This window comes from Hippopotamus amphibius, chromosome 8, assembly GCF_030028045.1.
Source record: "Hippopotamus amphibius kiboko isolate mHipAmp2 chromosome 8, mHipAmp2.hap2, whole genome shotgun sequence".
In the NCBI taxonomy this organism is placed as follows: domain Eukaryota; kingdom Metazoa; phylum Chordata; class Mammalia; order Artiodactyla; family Hippopotamidae; genus Hippopotamus; species Hippopotamus amphibius.
This window is the reverse complement of record NC_080193.1, coordinates 90,600,154-90,625,863: the sequence shown is the minus strand read 5'-3', so window position 1 is coordinate 90,625,863 and position 25,710 is coordinate 90,600,154. Positions and strand designations below refer to the sequence as shown.

General features: G+C 38.0%; 1 protein-coding gene and 1 non-coding gene across 3 annotated transcripts in view; one reads left to right on the top strand and one right to left on the bottom strand.

Moving 5' to 3' along the window:
- The window catches only part of PECR (peroxisomal trans-2-enoyl-CoA reductase), a 43,955-nt gene that overhangs the window by 6,060 nt on the left and 12,185 nt on the right, over nucleotides 1-25,710 (bottom strand). For both annotated transcript variants that reach the window (XM_057746754.1, XM_057746753.1), the window contains exons 3-6: nucleotides 24,630-24,795; nucleotides 12,718-12,799; nucleotides 5,012-5,108; nucleotides 3,023-3,133 (exon numbers count right to left, since the gene is read on the bottom strand). In XM_057746754.1, the coding sequence (XP_057602737.1) occupies nucleotides 3,023-3,133; nucleotides 5,012-5,108; nucleotides 12,718-12,799; nucleotides 24,630-24,795 (456 nt within the window). The remainder of the gene's footprint in view (nucleotides 1-3,022; nucleotides 3,134-5,011; nucleotides 5,109-12,717; nucleotides 12,800-24,629; nucleotides 24,796-25,710) is intronic.
- TRNAP-GGG (transfer RNA proline (anticodon GGG)) lies at nucleotides 11,212-11,311 on the top strand. Its single transcript has 2 exons — nucleotides 11,212-11,248; nucleotides 11,276-11,311. It is a non-coding gene; the product is annotated as a tRNA-Pro (tRNA).

Below are 25,710 nucleotides of genomic sequence, written 5' to 3'. Positions count from 1 at the left end.
GCTATCTGTTGTGAAAGTTCTGCCCCAAAAGGGACGTTAGTGATTAGCTGGGGCAATCAGAGCATCTTGGAAACATGACCTAGGGATGCTAGGACCCTGTTAGGCAGAGGCTGAAACTTTCTCCTTATCCTTCAACTCATCACAATTCATCATCTCTCCTTCCCTTTACAAGCAAACTTTTTGAAGGCCTTACCCACATTAGTCACAGCACGGGGAGGCAGGGGATTTGCGAGGTCAAAACTATTTTCATAACAATAGTGAGTTCTTATCTGTGTTTTTCACTGTGTTGACATTTGTACTAATGGTATCAAAGCAATGATAGGAGAACAGCTGGAGCCTCAGCACAAATCACTGCCAGGAACACAGATGTGAAGAGGTGATCATTATAGTGCACGAGCAATCATCACATTTTTCAGCAGCAAGTACTCCTGGTCGGGGGGGGAGGGTGTCTATTTCACTTTTGAATGTCCTTGATAAGCACTAAAATTTATTAATCATATTAATCTCGACTATTGGGTACACATCTTTTTAATATCCTGTGTGATGAGGTGAGAATTACACCTTCAGTTCTTGTGCTGCACATGGAAGTATAAAGGTTGTCTCAAGGAAAAGAACGTGTGCTTGAGCTGCAAACCGAACTAGTCACTTTTTTTATGAAACATCATTTTTTACTTGAAAGAATGACTAACAAACTACAATTAATCACACGGGTATTTGGCAGACATTTTTTTCAAAAATGAAAGCAGTGAGACTGCCACTTCAAGCAGCTGAAAACAACTGACAGTATTTGTTGTCAATGACAGGAATTAAGCTTTCAAGTGAAAACTAGAATTTTGGAACAGTTTGTACATGTCACCATGAGCTTAAGTTTTCTAATACTTAAAGATTTGTTGGAAGAGATCAGTGATGATATTAACACTTGTGATCTCTTGATATTTTATCATGAATTGTGTTAACCTTTAGAAGGTGTCTGTAATTCAGTGAATCAATATTTTCCAAAAGACCAACGTCTGATGTTACAAAATCATCTATGGGTGAAAGACCCAGTAAAAGTGCAAGGAATACCAAGGAATTTTAATGTAACTGGAGTACAGAAAGTTCACTTGACATGGTTTCAGATTCCACACTGCAATTAATCTTTAAGAAACTGCCACTTGTTGAGTATCAAAGAAGAATATCCACAATTACCTGAAAAGGCTATTAAAATACTCCTCCCTTTTCCAACTGGCGTGAAGCCAGATTTTTTCACATGCTTTAACCAAAACAACACATCACAACAGATTGAATGCAGAAGCAGATGTGAGAGTCCAACTGTTTTCTATTAAGCCATACATTAGATTTGTGTAAAATGTAAAACATGCAAAAAATTGCTTGCTTTTGTGTTTTCAAATGTAGCTATTTTTCATTAAAAGTATTATTCATAGCATGTAATGCCTTTATTAAGATGATTTTAAATGAATTCATAAATATTTCTTAAATTTCTCAATTTCAACTTTTAATACAGTAAACATAGACTATAATTCATAAAACAGAAGGCGTGTTCTCTCCAAAATAAAAATTTAATCAGATCATTCCCTTCATTAACATTCTTTAAAAATCACTCTCAGTTTTCAGGATAAAAATGCAAGCACCTTGCTCAAAATAGCTCCTCAAATGTTGGATTTAACAGTATTGTCTAAAATTTAATATGCTAGTAGATTTTAGTTCAGCTCCCTCACCCAAGAGTGCATGACTACATTAAAGGATGTTCACTGCAGAATTACTGCAATACAAAAAATACAAATGGAATCTCAACGTGCAACACCAGGGTCTAATTAAATATACCATGCTACGTCCACAGCAAGTTGCAGAAAAGAATATAGAGTAGAATCCCATTTTTGTAAAAATGTCAGTAAATGGAAATATTTTTGAGCATGCACAGTAAATTTCTGGGAAGATATATATCAAACTGATAATGAAAGCTAGCTCTAGGAATTAGAACACATTTTTCCTCTAAGAGTTTTATGGCTTTACTTTTATACTTAGCACTTTAATATATCTGAAAATTATTTTGTATGTGATATGAGATGGGGGGTCTAATTCATTTCTAAATGAACAGCCAACTGCTGCAAGACTTTTGCTGAACAGTCTATCCTTTCCTCACGGATTTGAAATGCTACTTTTATCCTATAAACTCTCCGTATATATATGGTACTGATACGAGAGTCTATTCCGTTCCACTAATTTTAATCTCTTCTAGGACCAACCCCAGATGTGGTAAATGAGTATAGCTTTATAGTATGTTTTGATAGCTGGAGGGTCAAATCCCCTTATTCTTTTTCAAAACATTTTTGGCTTTTTTGGCATAAATATTTTTCTAGACAAACTTCAGAATCAGTATATTAATTCCAAAAACATAGTAAATGTATATGTTGATTTAGGGAAACTTGATTTTAGTAAAATTGAGTTTCTTCATTGAAGAATACAACATGTCTCTATTCTGGTCTTTTTTTTCTGTTCTTCAGTAATTAACTTTTTTTCATTTAGTGTTAAGTTTACTCCGAGTATTTTAGTTTTTATTATTATTGTGGAAAAGATCTCCTCTTTTTAAAAGAAAAATTACATTTTAAGACTGAGCTAGCAGGCATTTAAGAAAGCTATTGATTTTTACATACTTAAAACTGGCCACCTTATAGATATCGTGTATGGAACTTCATTTTGTCACAATCATCTGACTTGCTGAGGTTTCTGTGTACCGTAAATGCCGTGTGATAAAACAAAGCAGCTGAAAAGTACAATGAAACAATAAAAACATGCTGCTCTTAATCCACACTGTGTTCACTCCTCAATAAATACTGCTGTGAGTATTCAAAGCACCGTCAGGATGGTATTCCTGGGAGCCAGAAAGTACAGGGGAGATGGTTTGAAGGCATGGTAGCAACTTTCTCTATTAGCCAACCAGATGAAAAAGGACACCAAAATATTACCAGTCTCCAAAGTATAAGACAAAGTAACTCAAATCAATGGTAGAAATATACATTACCTCCTCTGGAACTCCAAGTCTTTTAGCTGGGATTTCCTGAATGATCCCTTCAACTACGTCTTTTGTCAAATGACTATAGTTGTCAAAAGCTGTCTTGGAATAAATGAATCCCTATGTTTAATATAAAACAGGAAAAAATAAAACACATAAAATTAAATTTTAATTGTAAAGACAACAGGGCAGTCTGTCATCCAATACCAACAATTAAGTGGTTTAAGTTTAATAGAAAAGTTAACATTTCTAATATTAATTTTTCTCAATATGGTCAAAGAAGTACAGTCAACCACTACTAAAAACTGATTACCTGAATGCTCATTTTGTGACCTCCCTTCCCACAATAACCAGCCAAGTTCGGGATTTTTTCATAAAAGACTTGGTTTCTGAAAGCATAATCTTATGAGTAGATCAGAGAAGCACTTCACTGGGAACAAAGGGAAAGGGGAGTCTATTTTATCTTCCACTAAGGCTTCTATGTTTTACAACGGAAAACTGGCCTATGGTTACGTAGGACTTAGAAAATGAAATATTTTCATGGCTTCTTACCTAAAGAGAAATTGCAAATAAAAAATTTAAATCCAATATAAATAAATTTTAATTTTAACCATTTAAGAATCCTTTTATTCAGTTTTTAGTAGCTTTCAATCATTTATAAAGCCAAAAAAATTACTAAAAACTGTTTAACACAGGATAAAGCTATTTGTTATTGGCTCATAACTATATACAGCAGAGGTTATTCGAAGGAGGGGAGGAAACAGGAGGGATGAGAGTAAGATGAGGAAATTTGGCAGTATTAATTACTCCAAACAATACTGGGGTGATATACTGGTTTCCAATTAAACAATTTATAAACTTTTATTTAAAGAGAACAGAATCTTCCAGACATTATATCTTCTAGACATTAAACCTAAAAAAGTCTCTGGAGGACAAACATGACTTCAGTATTGTGCTTATAACACCAACACATCACTAAAGGTTGTCAAGAAATACATATTCGGAGGCTAGTATTCCAAAGTATCAACTTTCAGAATGGAACTATAACTAATTTATCCTATAAATATTTGAGAGTAAGGAAGATAAGGTAATGTCAGCCCCAAAGGAATGAAGTGATGTGAAGATTCTGGCTAGGAACCTGCATTTCTTAGAGATGAGATTTCTCTAACATCCACAAGTCAGTTCACACTTAGTTCCCACTGAGTAGCATAAATAATATCTATAGATACTCTATAGATAGATCTATAGGTAATACCCCCAGATATTATAGAGTTTCAGATTGAGGGATGATCACTATCTTAGCAATGACCAGGAATCAACACAGAAAAGTAAATTTGAGCTGAGTTTTGCAGGATGCATGAGATGTTTCATTTATTATCTCTCTCAGAGTACACAGCCAATAATGCCCAAGGAAGCTTAAGCTATGTCTTACTTCACATAATATGACAGTTTTTGAAGTTGAACACATTGTGATTTTTTTCTCTATCATTTACATTATGTTTCAGAGAAATTTCCCCTTGACTTATAGTTGATCTTCAACTGGAAATTCCTTCCTAGAACTTTAAGTTTCTCTCTCTCCTAATAAAGGATTAATGATATACCAAGAAATAACAAGATAATCTAGAAAAATTCATTCTTTAAAGCAGTGATTCTCAACCTTCACTGTGAACTTGAATTTCCTTCACTGTGCAACTGAATCAGCTTTAAAAAATACCACTACCTGGATTCCATAGTTTGGAGTCAAGCTTATACATCACTACTTTGTAAATTTTTCACTGATAATTCTAATATACAGCCAGGATTAAGAATCACTGGTTTAATTTAAAGTTCTTGACAATCTGGTTATAATTCAATGAATACTTCTTTCTGATTTTATCTATTTTTTAACACCAATGTTTTCTAGTATACATGCATATTAACAAATACCTCTATTAACAACACAAATGGAATCAGAAGAGCATAATTTGTCAATGACTTTCATATTGAATGTTTACCTACAGGGGCAACACAATTGATCCTTATTCCACTGTTGGCCCATTCCACAGCTAAGGATTTGGTGAGGTTGTAAACACCTGCTCTGGCAGCTCCACTATGCCTTTAAAAGACAAAATACGAATGTTATAATCAGCCTCTGTTGAGTATGTCTCACGTTAACTCAACTAATAGGTGTACCAATGACCTATCAGAGTCCCACAAGAATATTCTTGTTATGAGTCCCTGTCTGAACTATAAGAAAGAACTAGGTCCTTCAATATTAAAGCAAAACCATGGCTATGTGATAGTCAAACAAACCTCATATAAGTCAAGGCCCACATAAGATCCCCCAAGTCACCATGTGCATAAGAGGAATATTTTGAAGAACTTTTGATTATGCAAGAAAACAAACAAATTGGTAACTTTGAGGGTTACAAGTGTGGTTATTTTTTAAATCAATTTTAGATAATAAGGGATATGAAATTTATACATCAGGCTAGAAATAGTATCAACAGATTTCTACACATACCAAAATTTAAATAAATTTTAATATATTTCCAGAGAAAAAGTTCAAAATATTTAGGTCTGCATCCATATACGGCAAAAGGTATAGACATACTATGGCTTAGAATTTCTAATTACAAGGTCCTCAGAACCAAGGATGCGAGATCTGGAGGGGTATCCACTCCTCACTAGAGAGCACCTACAGAGCCCCATTCTCCTGAAGAAAGCCCCCCACAGCTGCCGTGTCAGCTGCAAAAGCCCTGGCAGGACTCCAGGCAGAAGCCAACCACTCCATCTGCCAGAATTACCTGAGCAACCTCATCACCATCAAACGTGGCCACCACTCATGTCACACTGCATCCAACAGTCCCGGGTGGGGCTTCGCTGGTGGCGGAGGGCTTAAGAATCTGCCTGCCAATGCAGAGGACACAGGTTTGATCCCTGGTCTGGGAAGATCCCACATGCCACGGAACAGCTAAGCCCCTGCACCACAATTACTGAGCCTGTGCTCTACAGTCCATGAGCCACAACTACTGAGCCCGAGCACCTAGAGCTGGTGCTCTGCAACAAGAGAAGTCACCGCACTGAGAAGCCCACGCACTGCAGAGAAGAGTAGCCCCTGCTTGCCGCAACTAGAGAAAGCCCCTGTGCAGCAACAAAGACCCAATGCAGCCCCAAAACAAAACAAAACAAAACAAAAACAGTCCTGGGTGGATTTATAGGACAGGTTTCCTCACTTGCCACCAATGCAGGAGAGGCCCTTCTGGAGTAACGCCCAGCTGGACAGGATGACAGGGTAAATGTGCAGCTTCACACCACCAGGAGCAAGAAGCGGTGGGGCGGGAGTGGGGCGAGCGGAACAGATGAGCTTATGTGGGAAGCACAGTAGAGTCTGGACCCTTTTCTACGAGGAGGACCTAGAGGTGTCTGTCCCCTTGCACTCATTCCCTGACCAGCAGGGCCACCACATGAGGTCTTGCCTCTTATCACAGGAAGAGGCTCAGTAGTGAAGTGACATGGAGCCCCTGAAGAAGAAAGTGGCAGGTGTTCAGAAATGAATAGCCACCCAAAAAAGAAAACCACTAGAACTGAGGGGGTGGGGGAGAGAAAGAGAGAGAGGTATAAAATCAGAGACAAAAATTACTCTCTGAATTTCACCACGTGGACCAGTTTGTAGAATGTGAGCAAGAGGCAGTTGAAGGGTAGCGGAATATGCCACCCAAAATACGCTGCTGCACTGGTATATTACTTATTCTTAGCTGTGGGCACTTGAAAAACAGCAAATGCACAGAGAGGCTTTCTCTGAAACCCCCTCATCAGCCAAAAGGGATTCAATGTCATAAATCCCCTCCCTGGGAGTCTCATCAACCAGGGAAGGAGAGATAGATCAAGATGGCGGAGTAGGAGGAGGTGCGCTCACTCCCTCTTGCAAGAGCACTGGAATTACAACTAACTGCTGAACAACCATCGACAGAAAGACACTGGGACTCACCAAAAAAACCCACCCCACATCCAGAGACAAAGGAGAAGCCGCAACGAGATGGTAGGAGGGGCGCAATCACATTAAAATCAAATCCCATAAATGCTGGGTGGGTGACTCACAAGCTGGAGAACAGTTATACTGCAGAAGTCCTGAGGGTTCTGAGCCCCACATCAGGCTTCCTAACCTGGCAGTCCAGCAATGGGAGGAGGAATCCCCAGAGAATCATACTTTGAAAGCCAGCGGGATTTGATTGCAGGACCTCCACAGGACTGCGGGAAACGGAGACTCCACTCTTGGAGGGCACACAAAAAAGGGTGCTCACCAGGACCCAGGGGGAAGGAGTAGTGACCCCATAGGAGACTGAACCAGACCTACCTGCTGGTGTTGGAGGGTTGCCTGCAGAGGTGGGGGGCAGCTGTGGCTCACTGAGGAGACAGGGGCACTGGCAGCAGGGGTTCTGAGAAGTGCTCACTGGCATGAGCCCTTCCAGAGTCCACCATTAGCTCCACCAAAAAGCCTGTAAGCTCCAGTGCTGGGTCACCTCAGGCCAAAGGGCCACCAGGCTGGGAACATAGCCCCACCCATAGGCAGACAGGCAGATTAAAGTGTCACTGAGCTCCACCCACCAAATCAGATTAAAGTTTTACTGAGCTCCACCCATCCAGCCCTACCCACCATCAGTCCCTCCCATCAGGAAGCACCCGCGAGCCTCCTAGACAGCTTCCTCCACAAGAGGGCAGACAGCAGAATCAAGCAGTATCAGCACTATTTCATCTTGTGGAACTGAAAATCACAGCCACAGAAAAACAGAGAAAATGAAAACGCAAAAGACTTTGTACCAGATGAAGGGACAAGATAAAACACCAGAAAAACAACTAAATGAAGAGGAGATAGGCACTCTTCTGGAAAAAGAATTCAGAATAATGATGGTGAAGATGATTCAGGACTTTGAAAAAAGACTGCATGCAAAGATTGAAAAGTTGCAAGAAAAGTTTACCAAAGACCTAGAAGAATTAAAGAACAAACAAACAGAGACATGCAACACAATAACTGAAATGAAAAATACACTGGAAGGAACCAATAGCAGATTAACTGAGGCAGAAGGGTGAATAAGTGACCTGGAAGACAGAATGGTGATAATCACTGATGCGGAAAAGAATAAAGAAAAAAGAATGAAAAGAACTGAAGACAGCCTAAGAGACCTCTGGGACAATGTTAAACGCACCAACATTCGCATTTAAGGGGTCCCAGAAGGAGAAGAGAGAGAGAAAGGACCTGAGAAAATACTGGAAGGGATTATAGTTGAAAACTTCCCTCACATGGGAGAGGAAATAGCTCCCCAAGTCCAGGAAGCACAGAGAGTCCCAGGCAGGATAAACCCAAGGAGAAACATGCCAAGACATATAGTAGTCAAATTGACAAAAATTAAAGACAGAGAAATGTTATTAAAAGCAACAAGGGAAAAATGACAAATAACATACAAGGGAACTCCCATAAGGGTAACAGCTGATTTCTCAGAAGAAACTCTACAAGCCAGAAGGGAGTGGCATGATATATTTCAAGTGATGACCGAGAAGAACCTCCAACCAAGAATACTCTACCCAGCAAGGATCTCATTCAGATTCGACGGAGAAATCAAAAGCTTTACAGACAAGCAACAGCTAAGAGAATTCAGCACCACCAAACCAGCCCTACAACAAATGCTAAAGGAACTTCTCTAAGCGGGAAACATAAGAGAAGAAAAGGACTTACAAAAACAAACCCAAAACACTTAAGAAAATGGTAATAGGAACATACATATCGATAATGACCTTCAATGTAAATGGACTAAATGCACCAACCAAAGACACAGACTGGCTGAATGGACACAAAAACAAGACCTATATATATGCTGTCTCCAAGAGACCCACTTCAGACCTAGGGACCCATACAGACTGAAAGTGAGGGGATGGAAAAAGATATTCCATGCAAATGGAAATCAAAAGAAAGCTGGAGTAGCGATACTCATATCAGAAAAAAACCAGAGAAGGTTGACTGTTGTCACAGGAGGGGACACTAGATGTCAACATCACATCTAGACAAACTTTGTCACCAAATATCATACCTCTCATCCATTGTTCAAAGGCCCACTCATCTTTCCTAAAAATCATATACTCCCCACTCCAACAGGCCTAGATCCCCTCTCCCTTTTCCCTATTAAGGTAGTATTTAATCCTGAATTCAAACCCATGACAGGCAGTTACTCATTTTTCCCTGGATACCGCCCATGTATACATGAGGTATACATGTGAACAAACTTCTATTTATTTTTTTCTTGTTCATCTGTCTTTAATTACAGGGGTCTCAGCTAAGAGCTCAGAAGATTTTTTCCTCCCCTACACAGTTCTCCCAAGGTTAGCTGATGAAGAGCAGGACACTTAATACAAACTCAATGCAAACACAATAGCATTTTCAGGCTAATCTCCACACTCAAATATCTACTAAAGAAGTTGGCAGAGAAGAGTGTGATGTCAGAAGGGAAACTGCTGCTGGATGCCGAGATCACCCATGACAGATGTGAAAGCCTGAAGTCCCCAGCTCTCTGTTCGTTCCATAAGAAAGGAAGGATACATCTCTCATCTGCAGTATTTGGCAATGCAGAAAATTACACAGAAATTGAAGGCTACTGTGGATCCTGAAACAGCACATTCTAATCTGTTTGTCTTTGGGGATAAAAAATAATAATAATAATAATAAAAATCAGTGACGTGTGAAGAAAACGCAGAGAGTTTATCCAGAGAGATTTAGGCTTAACCAGTAGTCCTGGGTTCTGAAGGATTTGATTCCAGCTGGCATTACTGGGAGGTCCAGGTGGATAAGAAGCCTGAACGGACCAAGAAATTCATAAAAACTCCCTTTCCAGGAAAGTGACTACCATCAAAACAGAACAGATGGTAGACAACTGGGCTGCAGGATGGTCACAAGAGGCACTGTTCTAGCCACTCTTCTAAAGCCAAAGCTCAGAGAGAAGGAAGGGCATTTATCTGGACTAAGAGTTCTGTGAAGTTTCATTTTACCATCTGAATAACAAGTCTCAGAGCCATTCTTTCACTGAGAAAATTTTCTGAAATATTAAGCTCTTATTAGTGTATCAGATGCAATTTGAAATGTCTTACAATCTGTGCAAGAAGAGATTATGAGTGATAAACCACCTTAAAGGCTGTCACACTGCTTCATTTTCTTCCTGTAATTTATGAATAGGAGGCAGAATAATATCCAACTCTCAGTGAATCTAGCACTAAGTTTTTTCAATGCTTCTAGGACTTAAACATATAAATGAAATCATACATACATGCTCTTTTCCATCTGGCTTCCTTCACTCAGCAATTATTTTCAGATTTATCCACATTGCTGTATGAATCAATAGTTCATTCCTTTTCTTTTCTAAGTAGCACATTACACAGATATACCACGATTTGTTTATTCATTCACTAACTGATAGGCATTTAGGCCATGAATTCTCTCTGCATGGGAGATATGAGCTCCTTTTTGGCCCATCTCTTGCCCTTGTATTTATTGACAATGACCCAAAAGATCCGCAGGTCAGTCTAAGCTCCTTTGCACAGATTGTAATGGAAATTGGACTATTCTTAGACGACACTGAAAATGTCAGAAAATAATCAGAACCCCAGAGAAACACGTGTGAAGACAGCAATACAGTTCAAACACACACACACACACACAAGAAATACTAGGTAGCCTTTCAACAAATGAAAAGATGCTCCACTGAGATACCATTTCTTGCCCGTCAAGAGTTGTCCAGAAGTTGACAGGACACATTTTTGGTGAGGTTGTGGGGAACAGGAAGTCTCATTCATTACTGATACGAGTCAAAATGCAAAGAAACTTGCAAATGCCTAACAGGACACATTTACCCTTCACCCAGCAATCCAACTTCCAGGATAATACCCTGAAGATATACTTCCACAGATATGAAACAAATATTTACAGTGTTATTCATCACAGAATTATTTGTAATAGCGAAAAATAGAAACAAGAAAAATTTCTATTAAATTTGAGACAATGTGTGCATTTGGAACAATGAATTTGAAAAGAAATCTGTGATTCCATAGTGGTATACTAAAAAAGTTTAATAATAATAATAATAAAAAACATACATAGGAAGAAGTGATGATTATGGTACAAATAAAAGTCTTTTTATGGAAGAGTGTCAGCTAAAAAACACAGAAGTGGAACTTCCCTGGTGGTCCAGTGGTTAAGACTCAGCACTGGGGTCCAGTGGTCAAGACTCGGTGCTCCAAATGCAGGGGGCCCAGGTTCAATCCCTGGTCAGGGAACTAAGATTCCACATACCACAACTAAGCAACTACTGATTCGTGAGCTCTAGAGCCCGTGTGCCTCAATAAAGACCCAGCACAGCCAAAAAAACAAACAAACAAACAAAAAAACTAAAAAAAAAGCAACATAAAAGCAATTGTGAAATCAGAAAAATCAACATTTTCATACCCTCAATGTAATGAATGATTCAGGTAAAGGTCAACAATGGTTGCTAAAATCATGATGGGCAAACAGAATATTAATACAGTACCAAAATACCACCCTATAAGTTACTTACTAATTATAAAAGAATTAAGATCACCATCTTAATTAACAGGTGATCTCTGGGGTGAAAGAGTATAGAGGACTTGATTTTCTACCTTATACAGTTGTTTGTTTGTTTGTTTGTTTAAACTAGCATGCATTATTTTTATAACACTAAGATAGGTCCACTTCATAAAAATAAAAATTCTGTTGGATATTTTCTTTAATTTTAATTTAAAAAAAAAGAAATAATCAAACTTATAAAAGATACAAAAGAAATCAGCATAACTCATTTAAAAAAAATCAGACTCTAACTACTAAACTTGCGGTTCTCAAGTAGCTTCCTGGTATATTATTATTAAACTTTTCTTTTTGAATAGCCCTTTAAACTATTTTGAGACACTCTACTGAGCCAGTAGGTTAAATGAGCTGACTTTCTTTAAAAGGAAAAAAAAAAATTAGTTTCCAACATAAAAATTTATCAAAATCAGACTAAGAGTCAAATATGTCAAATTCCATTTAGGAGTAACAATTTATTAGCAATTCTGTTTAAAACTGAATAGGTATATCCACAGTATTGAAATATAAATTAGCATAGATTAGTTTCATTTCCACCCTTCAACAAAAAAGATGTCTCCAGACACGTTTAGTTACATCTGGATTAGGGTTGCCAGATAAAATACAAGATACTCAGTTAAATGTGAATTTCTGGACAAATTTCAACAAATAACTTTTAGCATAAGCAGGCCCCATGTGGGAATTCCTTGGCAGTCCAATGGTTAGGACTCCACCCTTTCACTGTGGGGGGTATGGGAACTAGGATCCCCAAGCCACACTGTGTGGCAAAAAAAGAAGAAAAAATCTACAAAAAACAAACAAACAACAAGCATGCCCCATTAAATCTTTGGGACATACTTATAATAAAAAATTATTTAACTGGGCATACTGTTTGTTTTTATTTTCTTGAAAAACCTGGTAACCCTAATATAAATGGTAATGTTTTAGAAGTACATTTTAAAGTTCAATACAGAGAATTCTAAGTATTGAAGTCACAACTCATTAAAGGGATTAATGATCTTGATTTAAGAAATTTTCCCTACCCTACTCCCCCCTATTCAGAGGACAAACTCAAAGATATAGGAAGAAAAATATAAGTGCTTACGTAGCTCTTGGAAATCCAGTTTTAGTAAGGACAATGATATTGACAATAGATCCTCCGTGGTCTTTCATCCAGGAGTTGTAAACTGCAGGATACAGACAAAAGACAATCCTATTAAATAATGTCCTGACCCTTCCCTGATCCCCTATTCCAGCATGCTGCTTATTTGATATTTTTTAACTTCTAATTTGTATTTTCTTTTATAAAAATACTGATTGAGGACTAGAAAGATGGTGGAGGAGAATAAGGACGTGGAGTTCATCTCTCTCCATGGATGCATCAGGAATATGTCAATAGATGCAACAATCCTCAAAGAAAACCAGCTGAACACTAGCAGAAGACCTTGGATATCAGAAAGGACTATAAAGATCCCTGCATAACTGGGTAGGATGAGAAAAGAAAAGAGAAAGAGGAGGAGAAAAAAAGGGACAGGACCTGCACCCCAGGGCAAGGGAGCTAAAGCAGAAGAGATTCCTAAATTCAGGGAAACACCCCCTTATGTGATGGGGAAACCTCCTCTTCAATGAGGAATTCAATTGGGACAGAAGAGAGGCATTTGGGGCTGTCCAAAGAGGGTGAAGCGGCCAATCTGTGGCAGACGGGAAAGGGAGAAACACACAGAGGGTCCGTACTGTGGCCCTGCATACCCCAGACTGAGATGTGGGTCACAGTAGTGCAGGGGGCCTCGGAGCTGGAGCGTGGTGACTGGAGAACAGGGTGAGAACTGCTGTTGGCTGCAGGGAGATGGACTGAGGGAACGGGAGGGAAGAAATCTGCAGCAGGGAATGCCTACCAGGGAAGAATGGGCTGCCATGGAAGCAGGGCACTATTGCTAAGTCACACACAGGGGGAGGAGCCACACTGTGGCCTTTCTCCCCACCTGCAGATGAACGATAAAGGAAGCCTTCCCTGAGGCAGACGCAAGAGTTCCAAGGCAGCCTCAGGACCAGACTCCCGAGGTTGGACCACATGTGGAGGTAGGGACAAAACCAAAGCTGAACGCTAGGGACAGGGGGTACTAAGGAAGAGTAGTGAAAATCTCTCCATCAGCTGTACAAGCTGCAGATTAAATCCCCACAATCAGCTAGGTAGACCCTGTGTCTTTGGAATGTTTGAGTAGACAATGAATGTTCCCACAAATGAAAACGGTCTAGCTCTGGCAGCTGTGGAATTTGGGAGCAAACACACACAGGAACTGGGCCAAATCAGAGCCTAAGTGGACCCCACAGGGCTCACAGCAGGTCCAGAGTCCAACCCAGAGGCAGAGGAGGGCCTCTTGGGAAGGCAAGGGTGGCCTGTAACTCAAGGAGTGTACAAGGACACTTATAGCTGAGACCTCAAGGAAACAGAATTATTATTATTAATTCCATTGTTTTGATTCAATCTGCTGTTGGTTCTGGCTTTTTTTTTTAAATTACTATTTTAGTCTTATGAGATCTTTGTGTTTTATAACATATTTTTTATTCTATTTTTTACTTTTATCTTTATTTTTATTCTTTTTATATATTTCTGTGCCTAGTTGGTGTTTCTGTTGTGCTGAGTTCTTTTCCCCTATCTTTTTTCTTCTTTCTCTTTACTACATTTTTTTTTCTTTTTCTTTTTATATTTCCATTTATACATTGCTTTTCTGTTGTTCAGTGTTTTATCCCTTTTTATTCTATCTTATTTTATTTTATCTTATTTTTAATCATTATTATTGGTCTGTTCTGTTTCCTTGCTTTATTCTTTAGTTGACACACTGCTTTGGTTTTTGTTTTTAGGTTTCGTCTTTATCTTAGTTCTAATTCTAATTGTTTGATTTCATTTGGGGGATCTTCAGTCTATCTTGCTCTTTGTTATATTTGGTCCTTGTTTCTATTTGGTCCTTGCTATATTTGGTCCTTGTTTTCACCATTTCTCTGGGGTTTTGTTGTCTTTTTTCTTTCTTTCTTTCTTTTTTCTTTTCTCCTCCTTTTTAAATTTTTTTTAATATATTTCCATTTATATGTTGATCTTCTGTTATTGTCTTCTTTCCCTTTTCTCTCCCTCTTTTTTTTTAAGTCATTCTTGTCAGTTTGTTTTGTTTCTTTGCATCAGTCTTTAGTTGGCACTCTGCTTTGGTTTCATTTTTTTGGTTTTGAGTTTTTGTTGGTTTTCTTTTTAATTGTCTGATTTCATTCCAGGGTTCTTTTGTCTGATTGTTCTAGTGCTTTATGTTTTATTGGGTTCTGTTTTTGTTTCTCTTGTGTGTGTACATGTTTCCTTGTTTCAGTATTTGTTTGATTTAACTTTTTACCATTAGTCTGGGGCTTAGTTAGTCTTTTTAAATCTTCTTTACTGCTAGGATGAGCAACCTGTGGGGCCTTGATTCCTCAACCAGAAGTTGGGCCTGAGGCTCTGGGGTGGGAGCATTGAGTCCAGGATGCTGGACAACTAGAGAATCCCCAGCCACAGAGAATATTAACTAAAGAGCGCTCTCATGGAGGCCTCTATCAGAGTCTAAGATTCGGCTCCGCCTGATGCCTGCAACTACCAGTGCTGGATGCCTCACACCAAATTACATCAAACTACAAACAAGACAGGAACACAAACCCACCCATCAGCACAGACTACCTAAAGTCATATTAAGCTCACAGATACCCCAAAACACATCACCTGACATGGCCCTGCTCATCAGAGGGAAAAGACTCAGATCCACCCACCAGAACGCAGGCACCAGTGCCTCCCATCAGGGAGCCTACTCAAGACACTGGACCAACCCCAACACAGGGGCAGAGAACAGAAGCAAGAGGAATTACGACTAGGCAGCCTAGGGAAAGGAGACCTCAAACACTGTAAATTAGACAAAATGAGAAAACAGAGAAACATCTTGCAGGCAAAGCAGCAAGAAAAAAACCCACAAGACCAAATAAATGAAGAGGAAATAGGCAAATTGCCTGAAAAAGAATTCAGAGTAATGATAGTAAAGATGATCAAAAATCTCAAAAACAAAATAGAGAAAATAAAAGAAACATTTAGCAAGGACCTAGAAGAACTAAAGAGCAAACAAACAGTAATGAACACCACAATAACTACAATTAAAAATACTCTAGATGGAATCAACAGCAGAATAACTGAGGCAGAAGAATGAGTAAGTGAGCTGAAAGATAGAATGGTGGAAATAACTGCAGAATAAAGAAAAGAAGAATAGAAAGAATGGAAGACAGTCTCAGAGACCTTGGGGACAACATTAAACACACCAACATTTGAATCATAGGCGTCCCAGAAGAAGAAGAAAAAAAGAAAGTGTCTGAGAAAATATTTGAAGAGATTATAGTTGAAAACTTCCCCAACATGGGAAAAGAAATAGTTAATCAAGTCCGAGAAGTGCAGAGAGTCCCATACAGAATAAACCCAGAAAGAAACGTACTGAGACACATATTAGTCAAACTAACAAAAATTAAACACAAAGAAAAAAATATTAAAAGCAGCAAGAGAAAAGCAACAAACAACATATAAGGGAAAACCCATAAGGATAACAGTTGATCTTTCACAGAAACTCTGAAGACCAGAAGGAAGTGGCAGGATATATTTAAAGTGTTGAAAGGGAAAAACCTACAGCCAAGAATATTCTACCCACAAGAATCTCATTCAGATTCGACAGAGAAATCAAAAGCTTTACAGACAAGGCAAAGTTAAGGGAATGCAGCACCACCAAACCAGCTTTACAACAATTGCTAAAGGAACTTCTCTAGGCAGGAAACACAAGAGAAGGAAAAGACCTACAAAAACAAACCCCAAACAATTAAAAAAATGGTAATAGAAACATAATTACCTTAAATGTAAATGGATTAAATGCTCCAACCAAAAGACACAGACTGGCTGAATGGGTACAAAAACAAGACCCTTAGACATGCTGTCTACAAGAGACCCACTTCAGACCTAGGGATGCATACAGACTGAAAGTGAGAGGATGAAAAAAGATATTCCTTGCAAATGTAAGTCAAAAGAGAGCTGGAGTAGCAATACTCATATCAGACAAATTAGACTTTAAAATAAAGATTATTACAAGAGACAAGGAAGGACACTACATAATGATCAAGGGATCCATCCAAGAAGATATAACAACTGTAAATATCTAGGCACCCAACTTAGGAGCACCTCAATACAGAAAGCAAATGCTCACAACCATAAAAGGGGACATCAACAGTAACACAATAATAGTAGGAGACTTTAACACCCCACTTACACCAATGGACAGATCATCCAAACAGAAAATAAATAAGGAAACACAAGTTTTAAATGACACATTAGACCAGATAGACTTAATTGATATTTATAGGACATTCCATCCAAAAACTACAGAATATACTTTCTTCTCAAGTGCACAGGGAACATTCTCCAGGATAGATCACACTTGGGTCAAAAATTAAGCCTTGGTAAATTTAAGAAAATTGAAATCATATCAAGCATCTTCTCTGACCACAATGCCATGAGACTAGATATCAATTACAGGAAAAAAACTGTAAAAAATACAAACACATGGAAGCTAAACAATACGCTATTAAACATCCTTTCTACTCACACAAATAAAAACAATGCTAGAGATGAATGTCAGGACTCACTTCAGCAGAAGTCCAATTTTTAGAATGTAAAGTCCAGAGAACAACTCAATGCCCATCCCTATTAAAAGCTTAAGCAAAAATAAGAATGCCTACCCATTATTATTTAATGCTTTCCAGTGAATTCTTACCAAATCATAATATATGTCAGAAAAAAAAGGAGGTAAAACCACAGGAAAACATACAATATTTTTTTAACCTAAGACATTTTTTCACACTATTTTCACACTGCTGAAATTAGCATATGTCTTACAGTTGGTGACATCTTACAATTACAATTACATGGTTTTTACTTTCTTCCTATATAAAGTGATGGTGCATTTCACAGTTGACTATATCTTTGACTCCAAGAAATAGCACAGTAGTTATTTTTAGACAGCCTGATTATATACCTAGAAAGCCCAACAGACTAATTTGACAAACCATCATATCAATATAAAGCTGCATATCATTAGAAAAAGCCACAAAATAAATTTAAAAAAACAACTCTATAAACCAACAACAATCCAGTTGAAAATAAGTGGAAAAAGAGCCCGTTCAAAATAGCAATAGCCATCAAAAACATGTAGATATAACCTTAATAAAAATATGCATATGCGATCTATACAATTAGAACCACAAACCTTTGCCAAAAGATATAAGAGCTCATTAATGAAAAGACATGTTATGACAGGGAGACAATACTTAAACATGTTAATTATCTCCAAATTACTAATAAGTTTAATATAATTCTAATCAAATTCCCAACAGGATTTTTGAAGAAGTGTGAATACAAAATTCATCTGAAAAAAGTAAATGGTCATGAATAGCCAAGAACAGTTTGGAAATGAAAATAAAGCAGGGACTTCCCTGGTGGCACAGTGGAATCTGCTGACAATGCAGGGGACATGGGTTCGAGCCCTGGCCCAGGAAGATCCCACATGCCGCGGAGCAACTAAGTCCCGTCCACCACATCTACGGAGCCTGCACTCTAGAGCCCGTGAGTCACAACTACTGAGCTCACATGCTGCAACTACTGAAGCCCATGCACCTAGAGCCCGTATTCTGCAACAAGAGAAGCCACCACACTGAGAAGCCTGCACAGCACAACAAAAAGTAGCTCCCGCTCACTGCAACTAAAGAAAGCCCGCATGCAGCAAGGAAGACCCAACACAGCCAAAAATAAATAAATAAATAATAAGAAATTTTAAAAAAAGAAAGCCATATGCCATATCAAATACATATTTTTAATTGCAAAACCATCTGATACTAGTACAAGAAAAGAAAATAAATGTATTTAAATTACCCTATATAGACTTTCTGCTTCTGGTTAAATACTACCATATACTTCACAACTCTGAATCATCATTGTGTTTTTCTCCTGACACTTTCCTGGAACTATTATGGGGATATTTCTTCAAGATATTTAAGATGGTCATCAGAGAAACTATACAACCACCAAGAGCAAATGCAGAAGAAAGACAAACGTGCAAAAACAAAGTTTCCTAAAACAACATGGAAGGTTTATGGGCAACCACCAACCTGAGAAGAACCATAGCGATTGCAAAACCAAACGATTTGGAGAAAGGAGGTTAAGTTTTCTAGTGTCCAAATTAAAGAACAAACCCTATGGTCAAAAGAGATCAAGGGTCCTTTATTTCTTGCAATATTTTTTATTGTGGTAAAATACACATAACCTAACATTTACTATCCTTAACATTTTAAAGTGTTCAGTTCAGCGCTATCAGGTACATTCATATTGTTGTGCAACCATCACCACCGTCCATCTCTAATATTCTTTTCAACTTTAAGAACTGAGACTATACTCATTAAGCAATAATTCCTCATTCCCCACTCCCTGCAACCCCTGGCAACCAGCATTCTATTTTCTGGATCAATGGTTCTTTTACAAAGTTTGAAATTACTGGTGTTTAATGGGCTTTGAGGCAGCATGATATGATGGAGAGTAGATGTGATTTAGAAGACTTGAGTCTGAGGCCTGCCTCTAGGTGATCTTGGGCTGGTTGGCCTAAATCTGAGCTCAGATATGATACCTTTTGTCCTACCTACTACATCAAGGAAGCATTCTGAGTATTAAACGAGATAATGGATGCAAATACCCGATGCATAAACAAAGTTTTTAAGAAAAAGAAAATGCTTTAAGAGTAAACAATTTGACAGCATGCCATAGGAAACTGATCGTGTAAAAAACAGACTCAGCATTTTTAAAAAAGGCCACAAAATAATTTTTACATGCTTACTCTCAAGATTTTTTAAAAATCCTGTTTTCACTGTGGAAAAGGGATATACAAATATGGAAGGGGAAAAGGTGAGGAAGAACCCAGCGGTGCTGGATTTGAACTGAAATTATCAGTATCAACTCATTACTTTTTTCAATGCACTGTTCAAATACATACAAAAATAAAGTCGTATAACGAATCCCAGATTTTTATCATCCTGATTCAACATTATCAGGTTATAGCCTCTTTAGTTTGAACTATATCCTCACTCATTTCCCTTCCTCTTGGATAATTTTGGAAGCAAATTTTAGACATCTTACCATTTCATATAAAAATAGTCTTATATTTATCTCTTTAAAAAGAGGAACTTTTTTAAAGAATACAATTCCAATACCATTAACACACTTAAAAATGAACAATAACTCCTAATATCATCAAATATCCCGTCAACGTTCATATTTCCCTGATTATATAACAAACATTTACAGTACGTTTGTTCGAATCAAGCTCCAAATAAGGCCGACACAGGGCAGGACGCTCATGTGTCTCTTAGTCTCTTTTAATCTATAGTTTCTCTCTCTATTCTTTGTTTTCTTCCTCACAGTTTGTTAAAGAAGCCGGGGCACTTGTCTTGTAGTTTCCCAGACAGGTTGAACCCAGAAGACTGGTGATGCTCAAAACTTCACCTTGATGCCAACCAATCCAAGAGTTGTGCACAAGCTGATCACGACCCTGCAGTCCCCTCCCTCACACTGCCTTTAAAAACCCTTCCCTGGGCTTCCTAGGTGGCGCAGTGGTTGGGAATCTGCCTGCCAATGCAGGGGACATAAGTTCAATCCCTGCTCCAGGAAGATCTCACATGCCGCGGAGCAACTAAGCCCGTGCGCCAGAAAAAAAAAAAAAACCCTTCCCTGAACACTACGGGGGAGCTTGGGTCTTTTGAGCATGAGCTGCTCGTTCTCCTTGCTTGATGTCCTGCGGTAAGCATTGTACTTTCCTTCACTGCAACCCAGTGTTCAGTTGATTGGCTTTACTGCATGCAGGCGAGCAGATCCAAGTTTTGTGCAATCACATAACCATATAGCTTTCTAGATTTCTGTTAGGACAAAATATTCTATGCTTATCTTGCACATTTCCTTCCCCAGACCTGGAATAAGCTATTTCTCTAAGGAGTCCCAATTCCTTTTAATTGGAAATAAAACTCAGAGACCATAATATGGGTGCTAGGAGCATGCACTATTACTGAATGAATGACTGCTTCTTTTCAGTGCACAAAGTCAGAATATACATATTTTATTTTAACAAAAAAATATATCTTGAGTCCATACTAATGCCTCTAATTAAATTCAGGACTATAGGAGCTTTTACTTAACCTCAACTGTCTACATTCATTTCTCCTTTTGCCCATGCCAAAAGTCCTGGTTCTCAGTTGTACTAAAATAACTTATTTACCCACTTTAGCCCACATTACACACCACAACAGACTCAGGATAATACTGCCAATGCTACTAGACTTTTAGGGAAATTCCAATGTGATTATGTAATCATTGACTTTACTGAGTTACTGTATATTTCCTTTGGTGTGATAACGGTATTGTAGCTATAGAGAAAACATGTCTTTATCCTTAAAAAATGTATAGACAAAGTGTGATGATGTCTGTAATTTACTTCCAAACTGTTCATGAAAAGGGTGTTGGGGAGGGGTTGAGGGGGATATAGGGAGGGAGGGAGGAAGAGAGGGGGAAAGACACACAGAGAGAGAATGTAAATGCAGCAAAATGTCAGCACTTGGTGAATCTAAATGAAAAGTACGCAGACAGGGCTCAGAGATACAGTAGGTTCGGTTCCAGACCACCACAATAAAGCAATATTGCAATAAAGTGAATCACACAAATTTGTTTCCCAGTACATATAAAAGTTACATTTATATTATACTATAGTCTATTAAATGTGCAATAGCATAATGTCTAATAAAACAGTGTACAACCTTAATTTTAAAATATTTTGTTGCTAAAAAGTACTAACCATCATATGAGCCTTCAGCAAGTTGTAATCTTTTTGCAATAGGAACATCAAAGATTACTGGTCACAAATCATCATAACAAATATAATAATAATGAAAAAGTTTGAAATATTGTGATAATTACCAAAATATGACACTGAGACACAATGTAAGCAAATGCTGTTAGGAAAACAGTGCTGAAAGTCTTGCTTGATGTGCAATAAAGCAGAACATAATAAAATGAGGTATGCCTAATAGGAGTTCATTGTATTATCTCTTTAACTTTTTCATATATTCAAGATTATTCCAAAAATAAATTGGGAGAAAAAAATTCCTATATTAGTAAAATGAATAATTAAAGGCTACAAGAAAGTCTAAATCACCAGTAATTTATATGTGGATATTCTCACAATTCTTTAACAACAGCATATCATGTCAAAGAGTACAAGTTGAAAAAGTTGGAACTTCATGGCAGTCATAACTTAAATCATTTTAATTACATAAAAAAACCCCATCATTTTAGAAAAACTAGAAAAAGCAGATACACAAAGAGAAAAAGATAAAAATAATATGTAATTTTACCTCCCAAAGATGATATGTCAATATTTTGGTATAAACTCTTTCAGAATTATGTCTATTCATATACAGCCATATATAAACATATACTGTTTTTTGCAGAAATGTGATCACACTGGATAGAATGTTTTATAACCTGCTTTTCACTCAACGATGTCTGGGAATATCTTTTCATATTGAGAAGCATATTTTTATACCTATATTTTTAGTGGCTGCATAGTACTCTATCCTATAGATATAAAAACTTCACTCAACTAATATTTTACTCTAGAATATTTAAATGGTTTTCAGTTTTTCACTATTATTATTATAGAAAAAATGTATGTTTCATATCCCTTGTTGTCAAAAACAAAGGCTAAGTCCCATTGTTTAAAGTAAAAACAAAACAAAACAAAACAAAAACTATGGGCCCTGTATTCTTCAATTCTGACTAATAAAAATCATAACTGAATTCAGACTCTGCAGACTTCCAGTTAATGGCTGTTGGCAAGGAACCTCAGGTTGGTAAGAGACTGTTGACTTGAGTGCTGGAAGGTGTCAAAGTGCTGAGCTATGAAGGGTAGGTTAGAGACTACAAGCTATCTCCTAATTGTCGCTCTCCTTTTCTTACAGAGAAACTGAATTTGTACTTAGGCACATAGCTACCCACCTAAAGAGTCTATTTCCCAGTATCCCTTATAGGTAGTTATGATCATTTAACTTAGTTCTAGCTGATGATGAATATCAGTAAATGTAATGGAGCTACTTCCAGATGGTGCTGTTAAAAAGAATGAGTATTACATTTTTCCTCATTCCTGCTGTCTGGAATGCAGTTACATTGGCAGGAACTAGAGCAGCCATTTTGGACCATGGGATGGAAACCACATGTCAAAAATAGTAAAGCAAGAAAAAGAACCCTTATTCCCTAATGATTATGGAACTACCATACTATCCCTGGACTATATACCTTGAGTTTTTTGGGTTTTTTAATTTATTTTTTGGCTGTGTTGGGTCTTCATTGCTGCATGCAGGCTTTTTCTAGTTGTGGACAGCGGGGGCTACTCTTCATTGCAACACGCAGGCTTCTCATTGCAGTGGCTTCTCTTGTTGCGGAGCATGGGCTCTAGGTTCATGGGCTTCAGTAGTTGCGGTGCATGGGCTTAGTAGTTGTGGCTTGCGGGTTCTAGAGTGCAGGCTCAGTAGTTGTGGCACACGGGCTTAGCTGCTCCACAGCATGCGGGATCTTTCCAGACCAGGGATCAAACCCGTGTCCCCTGCATTGGCAGGCAGATTCTTAACCACCGCGCCACCAAGGAAGTCCCATACCTTGAGTTTTTATGTGAGGGGGAAATCAACTATCTTATTAAAGCTCCTATTTTTTCTGGATCTCTACTCTTCAGCAGCTAATCCTATATATCACAATTAATAGAGAAATTTATATTACCAGTTAGATAAAGATGAGGCCTGGAAATGTTTGCAAGACCTTTGATTTAGAGATACTAAGAATATAAAGCCTAACCCATGTTGGGGTGAAGACTTTGTGGTTCAGAATTACACTCGTTCCACATTTTTCAGCATAAAAATGTCTTGGACATTTTGTAAGGAAACTCTTCAGTTACCCAACTTCAGGGTTGAATGTTACCATCTATGAAACATAACCTTTAATCCAAAGACTATGCATGTGTGCTAATTACTTATTAGTCAGAAAAAATGTGAACTCTGGTATTCTCTCTGAAGATTTCACTGAGTTAATTAATAGGTCCTTGTAACAGATTTAACAGATCCATTTCTTGTTTTTAATCTTTTATTTGTTTATTATTTATTTATTTAATTTTTGGCTGCATCAGGTCTTAGCTGTGGCATGCGGGATCTTCGTGGAGGCCTGTGGGATCTTTCGTTGCAGTGTGCAGGCTCTTTGGCACACAGGCTCTTTGTTGCAGTGTGTGGGCTTCTCTCTAGTTGTGGTGTGCACGTTTTTTCTTCTCTAGTTGTGGCATGTGGGTTTTCTCTTCTCTAGTTATGGCGCACAGGCTCCAGGGCGTGTGGGCTCTGTAGTTTGCCGCATGCGGGCTCTCTAGTTGGGACGCGTGAGCTCAGTACTTGTTGTGAGTGGGCTTAGTTGCCCCATGGCACATAGGATCTTAGTTCCCTGACCAGGGATCAAACCCGCATCCCTTGCATTGGAAGGTGAATTCTTTACCACTGGACCACCAGGGAAGTCCCCAGATTCATTTCTCAAAAACAAAATAAGTGTGGAGTTTTCCTTAATTTTATGAAGCACTTTGTAGCTATATCTTTGTACAAATTCTTAATAATTTTTACATGATAACTTCCTAGAAAAAAAATTAACAGATCAAACAACATTCATATTTTATAAATGATACCAAATTACTATACAGAAATGTAGCAATTTACATTGCCATATTGTATATAAGTTAAATCAGGGCAGTACATGTTGATGACATGGAGCTTCTGAGCCCATGACAATTTCCCTTTCAGGATTCTCTATGATCTTTACATAAAAGACACTTGGACTTTTTGGATATTGATAACACTTGCCTGCTTTGCACATGTAGAAGGTGCCCGTCAGGTTGGTTTCAATGACAGCATTCCAGCCCTTCGAACTGATGCTTGCAGTAGGAGCGAAGAACTGGCCTCCTCCATTGTTTACCAAGAAATTAATCTTACCATAAGTATCTAAGGTGGCTTTGACCAAATTATTCACCTAAAGAAAAACATTAAAAGTGAACTGGTTACAGACAAATACTGTATGATAGCACTTATGTGTGGAATCCAAAAAAACACAATGAACTAGTGAATATAACAGAGAAGAAGCAGATTCACAGACATAGAGCACAAATTAGTGGTTACCAGTGTGGAGAGTGAAGCAGGGAGGGGCAATGTAGGGGAAGAGGATTAAGAGGTACAAACTATTAGGTATCAAATAAGCTACAAGAATGTATTACACAATGAGGGGAATATGGCAAATATTTTATAACTATAAGTAGAGTATAACCTTTAAAAATTGTAAATCACTATATTATATACCTGTATCATATAATATTATACATCAACTACACTTCAATAAATAAATAAACAAAATTTCAAAAGTGAACTGGTTAATAACTTAACTTGCCACTTGGACTTTATCACCTGCTTTAGGAGAGTAGCAGAGCTTGCAGTGTCTCACAGTGAATAGTAACTCTGAGAACCGCAATAAACGGAGATGTAGTTACTACGAATAAACCTGAAAATCCTATATCAGCAAATAATTTACCAGTATCCAATACCCATTGATCATAAAGCTAAATTTGGAATTTTGATGACAAGATTTATCCAAGGATCTGTCTCATCCCTCCATTGTTTTCATTTGTAAGCTACCAACTCTGAATAACGGATAATGATGAAATAGACATTACGAAATGAGTTAAAGGGCAAAAGGCACAAAAGGTAGTCTCTAGGTGAAACTGCCCTTGCTTAGCTTCCCTACATTTCTTCCTTTCCTCTCTTTCTCCTGAGGCCATCCACTCAACACATCTTTAGCTCATCAATCTCCTCCACAGGCTCTGCTTCTAGTGAACCTCATCTAAGACAGCATCTATTGGAAAACCTAAAGGACAGTCAGGTTTAGGGACAACTA